Source organism: Montipora capricornis, chromosome 13 (assembly GCF_036669925.1).
Source record: "Montipora capricornis isolate CH-2021 chromosome 13, ASM3666992v2, whole genome shotgun sequence".
Taxonomy (NCBI): Eukaryota; Metazoa; Cnidaria; class Anthozoa; order Scleractinia; family Acroporidae; genus Montipora; species Montipora capricornis.
Genome location: NC_090895.1, coordinates 38,530,117 through 38,537,616, shown reverse-complemented (window position 1 = coordinate 38,537,616; position 7,500 = coordinate 38,530,117). Strand labels below are relative to the sequence as shown.

The window sequence follows — 7,500 nt, the reverse complement described above, 5'->3', positions numbered from 1 at the left end:
GCGCAATTTCACGGACGTGAACAGCAAAGGATATTTGGAGTTTGACGACAAGCCCTTCGGTTTTCAATGGCCAGAAAGACCAATTCGTGTACTGGGCACTTTTCTCTTTCTCACAATTCAAAAGGAAATGAAAAAATACAAATTTTACGCTAAAATTGCAAAAAACTGAAGACTATTCTTGATATATGGAACTGCCGGAGTCTCGTTATTTGAAAGATGTCTTGGTATCTCGCAACTGGTACATTCAATCTCCAGCCTGGTTGTTCCTCAGGATCATCTTGAGGCTGTGAATTCGGGCCTCGTCAAATTCGTTTGGGGCAACAAAACGACAAAATCAAGCGCAAAGTTATGGTTTTAGATTACGATCAAAAAGGTCTACCAGCACCTAGCATAGATGCTTTGCAAAAGTCACTGAAGTTAGCTTGGATTTCTAGACTGTTAGCTGGTGAACAAAAGCAAAGTGAATCTTGGAAAGCGATTCCAAACTACATGTTTGGGAAATACCGTATTTACTCGAATAAGCGCCGCCCTCGAATAAGCGTCGCATCTGGGACAAAAAAGTTAATAAGCGCCGCCCTCGAATAAGCGCTGCACCACCGATGCGGCGCTTATTCGAGGAATTCCGTATAACCAGGAAAAACTCTAAAAAACAATTTTAAAAGAGGTTAAGCTTGAGTCCTACGACAAAGAAAAGCAATAATAGCCTTTGAGAAATCTTGGCGGGTAGGCAAAAGATAAGAAATTAAATTTACAATATTTGCAGCCACAGGAATAATCTTCTTTGGTGCAATTTTTTGCGATAAGTTGGCGCAGAAAGATTTACAACTGCGATTATACTGTACGGAGCAAAAGAATTTTCTGTCAATTTCGTAGGGACTAAACTTGACCGCAACCAGGGACCCGTTTCTCGCAACTCCCGAAAACGTTTCGGGCCCGAAAAGTTAATTGCGAAACTGCCAACCGCTTATTTTGGAAAGCCGATCTTTTAAACATGTCTCATGGTAGCAAAAATAAAAATGACTGTAAAGTTTGACGACTTAAATCCTCTCCGTTCTTGAGAATTGTGACACCCAAAAAAGACCCGGAAAGTTTTAGGACTTTTGAGAAACGGGCCCCAGGAGCCATAATCAGGAGCCACAACTCCAATACTGGTTCTATGTGTTACTCCAATACTGGTCGTATGTTACCCCAATACTGTTGCTATGTTACTCCAATACTGGTCCTATGTTACCCCAATACTGTTGCTATGTTACTCCAATACTGGTTCTATGTTACGGCATTTTCAGAGATCAAGCTATTTTAGACGAGTTCTTAAATAAGATTTTGCTTGCACGAGTGACCATTCTCAATCCCGTGAGTAATATTTCTAATGCAAGACTTGTGATTAGCCGTAAAGCAAACAAATACGACTGTACAATGAAGTTAATTGTGCACTCCTCAGTAGTCATGTGCTTCTGCCCCGAGGCAATCATAAGCATATGCAGCATGCGCAGTGACCATAAGTACTTTTTTTGTCGGGGCAAAAGACACTCATTGACGAAAGGTTAGTGTGTCTGTGCATGTTGCTTGTGCTTGCGCATGCGTCACTACTGGCGACCAGAATTTAGGCTGCGGCTAAGACTAATTCTCAACTTTGGCTCTTTCAATGGCAAACAAGATGTTGATTAGATGAAGGCAGGCAGAAAGGAAAATCAGTTTTCAATAGAATCTAACGGAGTGAGTACAAGGCTCACCATATCTCTCTTTCCTGTGTACCGTCAAGAATTATAGAGTCGACCGAGGATCCAATAAACTCAGTTGAAGATTAAAACCGAACGAAAAATCCTCTGTGGCTAACTCATATAATAGTGTGAAGTTACACACAATACACAAACTATACTGAATCATAGAAGCACTGAAAGTACGACTTAAAAAACCACTTTTTTTTCAATGCGCCAAGACCTTTTTTCTCTTAAAAAAAACAGATTATCTTGTGAATATGAAATACCTCCCAAATGTCCGGTGTTATGTGTTTTAAGAATTGGTCGTTTTCCACCATCTTCACTCCAGCCACTGTTGAACTGATAACAGTTACCATAGCGATAGTCCCAGAAGCGAGTCCAGAACTTGGAATAGTTCCTGTAGTGATAAAACCGTTTCACATTTCAAGTTATTTAATACCTTCTTTCTTGATTTAAAAGATGGTGGGTATCGAAATTCTACACCATCGTATTTAAAGCTTCAAATATTCGTATTTTACATAATATCGTTACATCTTTGTCACGAGAACGTATCTACAAGCCTTGTGAAAGTGGACAAAAGATTGTTGCTAAACAGTTCTCGACCGCGTTCCCATGGTGCTTAGGGCGGTGCATGGTTGAACAACTCCAAATAGTGTCACCTCCCCCATTTTACCTCTATCTACAGACCCAGTTGCACTTTGTAGGAAGCCTCTGTTGCGCTAAGTTTTGACAAATGACCATTCTGATTTACAGTGTAACATAAAAGAAAACATGTTAATAAGGTATCTTAAGCCAACGTTAAACTCCCTATTGTAATCGCCGCGATGGCAACCATGGGTTACCGTCAAACGTACCATCACAAGCTTATAGAATTAAGAAAAGAAGAACCTTACCTACAATCCTTCCCTCTGAAGTTACAATCAAACACAAAGTCGTTAAATTGTTCCCCCATATCGTGTAATGTGGTGTAGTTCTCCGCTGCTAGTTTCCCTATGAGCATATCTTCAAAAAGATATTCGATTTCCATTTCCCGTTCTGCGTCAACGAATTCCGAGTCTTTACTTGCGCCTGAGAGATCTTCCCATGATTCCTCTGAAACCAGGCTTGGAAACTCTAAAATTGCATAAATAAAGCCACTAAAACTAACATTTTCATAAAAATTGGGAAAAACAAAATGTTCCTGTAAGGGGCTAAAGTAACAAGAAGGAAACACAAGCGCATGCGAATGCAAATTCCTCTACGCGCGAGGAGGAGGATGCACTGCTCAAAATGGAGACGCAGTTGTGTGTTACGCTCGACAAATACACTTCGAGAAAATCTTCATTTCATCTCAACCTCTCCAAAGATTTGATACAAAAAATTAAGATTTCCCCGAATCGTCGTGGCTTGCGCTCCTGGCCGCGGTAACGCGGCCATGGGAATTATGCGCAGTTGCCTTGCGCAATGCAACACTGAAATCATCTAGTCACTAAGCCGTTCATTCTCACCGTTCTGGACGCCGAACAGTCTACGAATCTCTTCTTTTATCGATTTGAAGTAGTCAGGAGGTATTTTGTCTTTTCTAACAGGGTTTTGGTTACAGACCACTACAGTAGGGAAGAAAGCTTCCTGTTGATAAACAAAACATTTTAAAGACAAAGGACTATAAATTAGGTCGCCATTTATGAAAGTGGTCTATGTCGTTACCAGAGCGTCTCAGACATGCGCAAAAGAGAAAAGCTCTGGGTTCGAGAGTGCAAGAATCCTGAGATTCCACAGAAGAGCAGAGTAAACCGTAGAAAAGCATCAAACCAGAGATCTTTTATTCAAATGAGACCTTGATGCCACGTTTCTGAGCTCACCATTCATGTGAATATTTTACCTTGAACGACGGGTTAATAAGTTGATTTAAAAAACAATAGTACAAAAATAACTGAACCATTTAATTTGGAATAATGTGTATGTCTGAAGAATTAAAGAAAACGAGTAAAAAATGAAATCTTACGCATACGCAGGAAAATCACTAACCAACCGGAAAGATGAAATATTGTGTTCGTCGCTATGACCATCTTGGAGATAATTATGCGATTGTTGTATCCAAAACTTGAGACCGACATGTGATTTTCTCCCGTTACAAATTACGACAAATTACTTAATAAACTACGTTATTTAGTAGGCCAGCCGATGTACCAGGCTGCTGCTTATGTCGGCTAGTAATCTCCGCGGCTGAGAGATATTTGAATGAAGGGGTAGTTTCTAAAGAAACTGTGGTGCTGCGTCGGTGGGGAAGTAGTATACAAAAATTTGGTTTTATCAACGGAGTTGATAATGTAAATTGGCCACCGTACAGCGATTCTAAAAGCTGACGTTTCGAGCGTTAGCCCTTCGTCAGAGCGAATCGAGGGATTATGGGTTACGTGTAGTTTTTATAGTAGAGTAGGAGCTACGCTATTGATGGTAACATGGCAACGTGAAAAATAGGAATATATTAGTTAAATGAAAAGCGTTCGTTAATACCGTGAGGATTAAGGGTGCCGATTTGAAAGATGAATTTTTGTTCCAGATTCTTGCGGCTTTCCGTCGTACCTAGATGTAGGGAAAGGCCGCAGATAGCCATGTGTTTTTTGGAGTGGTTAGGCAGATTAAAATGGCGAGCGACTGGCTTAGATACATCCTTGTCATTCTTCTCAACATCGCGAAGGTGTTCGCGGAATCGGTCACCTAGTCGTCTACCTGTCTCACCAATGTATAATTTATTGCATAACGTACAGGTTATGCAATAAATGACATTTGAGGAGGTACATGTGAAACGATCGGTGATCTTAACAGATCGCTTAGGTCCCGATATCTTGCTAGTGTTAACAATGAAAAGACAAGTTTTGCATCGTGAGCGCGCGCATTTGAAAGTGCCGGGTTGCTCGTTAGTTTTGAGCGCGCTTCTAACTAAAAAGTTGCCTACGTTTTTGTCGCGTTTGAATGAAATAAGTGGAGGTTGCGAAAAGATTCTACCAGTCTCGGGATCATTTTGGAGTAATTTAAAATTACTAAGAATGATGCTTTTGACTGCGTGATTATGAGGATGGAAAGTGAGGGTGAATGGAATTCTGTCATTCTTATCTTTTTGTGACGTTTGTAGTGATGACTGTCGATCAAATTGTTGGGCGCGATGATGACCCGCTTTGACCACAGAGACAGGATAGCCACGTTTCTCGAAGAACTGGCACATCTCCTCTGATTTGCTGGAAAAATCGGAGTCATCACTACATAGACGTCGAAGTCTAAGAAATTGAGAATAAGGAATGGAGTTCTTGACATGTGATGGATGTGACGATGAGTACAACAAATAACTGTGTGAATCAGTAGGTTTGTAGTGCACACTAGTACATAGCACGTTGCCTCTAATAGAAACTTTGATATCTAGGAAAGCCAATGAAGTTTCCGAAATTTCCCAGGTATATTTAAGAGCCGGATGAAAAGAGTTGACGGAGGTTATAAATTGATCGAGTTCTTCTCTGCTGGATGAAATAGCGCCGATGCAGTCGTCGATGTAGCGGCCGTGGAGTTCTGGTTTGGGGCCGTTGTACTGATTAAAAAATTGGTGTTCAACATATCCTACAAAAAGATTGGCATAGCTAGGTCCCATTCTTGTGCCCATCGCTACACCATTAATTTGTTTGTAATAGTTGCCGGCGAATGAAAAACAGTTAAGCGTTAAAACGAGTTCGGCAAGGCGGAGGAGCGTTTCCGAGCTAGGTTCTTTGACAGTGCGTTGATCGAAAAAGTGTTTAAGTGCTTGAAGACCTTCGCTATTAGGAATGACTGTGTATAGAGATGTAATGTCCATGGTGAAAATAAGTTTGTCTTGGCCGGAGAAATTGAAATCGCGGAAAATTTGTAGTGCGTGTGTACTGTCTTTAATGTATGATGGCAAAGATTTGACGATAGGCGTCATAATCCTGTCTAAGTAGCTAGAAATGAGTTCGGTGGGGCAACTACAGGCAGAAACAATAGGGTGACCTGGGTTGTTGGGTTTGTGAATTTTAGGCAAGAAGTAAATGCACGAAGTTCTAGGGGTGTTGATGATGCGATTAGTGGCAGTGTCCGGTAATTCTTGATTAACTATAAGATTTTGAATGGTGTCTTTGACAAGTTTTTGATTTTTGGAAGTGAGATCTTTAGGGATTTTGGCATAAAACGAGGTATCCGAAAGTTGCCGCAAAGCTTCTTTTTGGTAAAGGTCGGACCGCCAAACAACTACCGCGCCGCCTTTGTCGGCCGATTTGACAACTATGTCGTTGCGTTTACTAAGCCTTTTTTCACGACAAAGAGGATGATTCGGACATTTCTAATAAAGATATTTTTGAAACACTTCTAGTTCGCATATCCAAATGGACTCCCCCAGAGGGACAATTTGCCGCTTTAGATTTTTTCACCAAAAAATGCCGTCACGACATTCACAAACTTAAATTCAATCGCAACACTAAATTTTCCAACCTTTCCTCGGAAGAGTGGGCGGCGCTTAAAAATCTTAGTAAACGCAACGACATAGTTGTCAAATCGGCCGACAAAGGCGGCGCGGTAGTTGTTTGGCGGTCCGACCTTTACCAAAAAGAAGCTTTGCGGCAACTTTCGGATACCTCGTTTTATGCCAAAATCCCTAAAGATCTCACTTCCAAAAATCAAAAACTTGTCAAAGACACCATTCAAAATCTTATAGTTAATCAAGAATTACCGGACACTGCCACTAATCTCATCATCAACACCCCTAGAACTTCGTGCATTTACTTCTTGCCTAAAATTCACAAACCCAACAACCCAGGTCGCCCTATTGTTTCTGCCTGTAGTTGCCCCACCGAACTCATTTCTAGCTACTTAGACAGGATTATGACGCCTATCGTCAAATCTTTGCCATCATACATTAAAGACAGTACACACGCACTACAAATTTTCCGCGATTTCAATTTCTCCGGCCAAGACAAACTTATTTTCACCATGGACATTACATCTCTATACACAGTCATTCCTAATAGCGAAGGTCTTCAAGCACTTAAACACTTTTTCGATCAACGCACTGTCAAAGAACCTAGCTTGGAAACGCTCCTCCGCCTTGCCGAACTCGTTTTAACGCTTAACTGTTTTTCATTCGCCGGCAACTATTACAAACAAATTAATGGTGTAGCGATGGGCACAAGAATGGGACCTAGCTATGCCAATCTTTTTGTAGGATATGTTGAACACCAATTTTTTAATCAGTACAACGGCCCCAAACCAGAACTCCACGGCCGCTACATCGACGACTGCATCGGCGCTATTTCATCCAGCAGAGAAGAACTCGATCAATTTATAACCTCCGTCAACTCTTTTCATCCGGCTCTTAAATATACCTGGGAAATTTCGGAAACTTCATTGGCTTTCCTAGATATCAAAGTTTCTATTAGAGGCAACGTGCTATGTACTAGTGTGCACTACAAACCTACTGATTCACACAGTTATTTGTTGTATTCATCGTCACATCCATCACATGTCAAGAACTCCATTCCTTATTCTCAATTTCTTAGACTTCGACGTCTATGTAGTGATGACTCCGATTTTTCCAGCAAATCAGAGGAGATGTGCCAGTTCTTCGAGAAACGTGGCTATCCTGTCTCTGTGGTCAAAGTGGGTCATCATCGCGCCCAACAATTTGATCGACAGTCATCACTACAAACGTCACAAAAAGATAAGAATGACAGAATTCCATTCACCCTCACTTTCCATCCTCATAATCACGCAGTCAAAAGCATCATTTTTAGTAATTTTA

The 7,500-nt window shown here is 41.0% G+C and overlaps 1 protein-coding gene across 1 annotated transcript in view; it reads right to left on the bottom strand.

Moving 5' to 3' along the window:
• Positions 1-655: 655 nt before the first annotated feature.
• LOC138030820 (acid-sensing ion channel 1C-like) overlaps positions 656-7,500 on the bottom strand; it is an 8,551-nt gene continuing 1,706 nt past the window's right edge. Inside the window, exons 2-5 of the mRNA XM_068878688.1 lie at positions 3,209-3,329; positions 2,615-2,834; positions 1,988-2,118; positions 656-678 (exon numbers count right to left, since the gene is read on the bottom strand). Coding sequence (XP_068734789.1) covers positions 656-678; positions 1,988-2,118; positions 2,615-2,834; positions 3,209-3,329 — 495 coding nt within the window. The remainder of the gene's footprint in view (positions 679-1,987; positions 2,119-2,614; positions 2,835-3,208; positions 3,330-7,500) is intronic.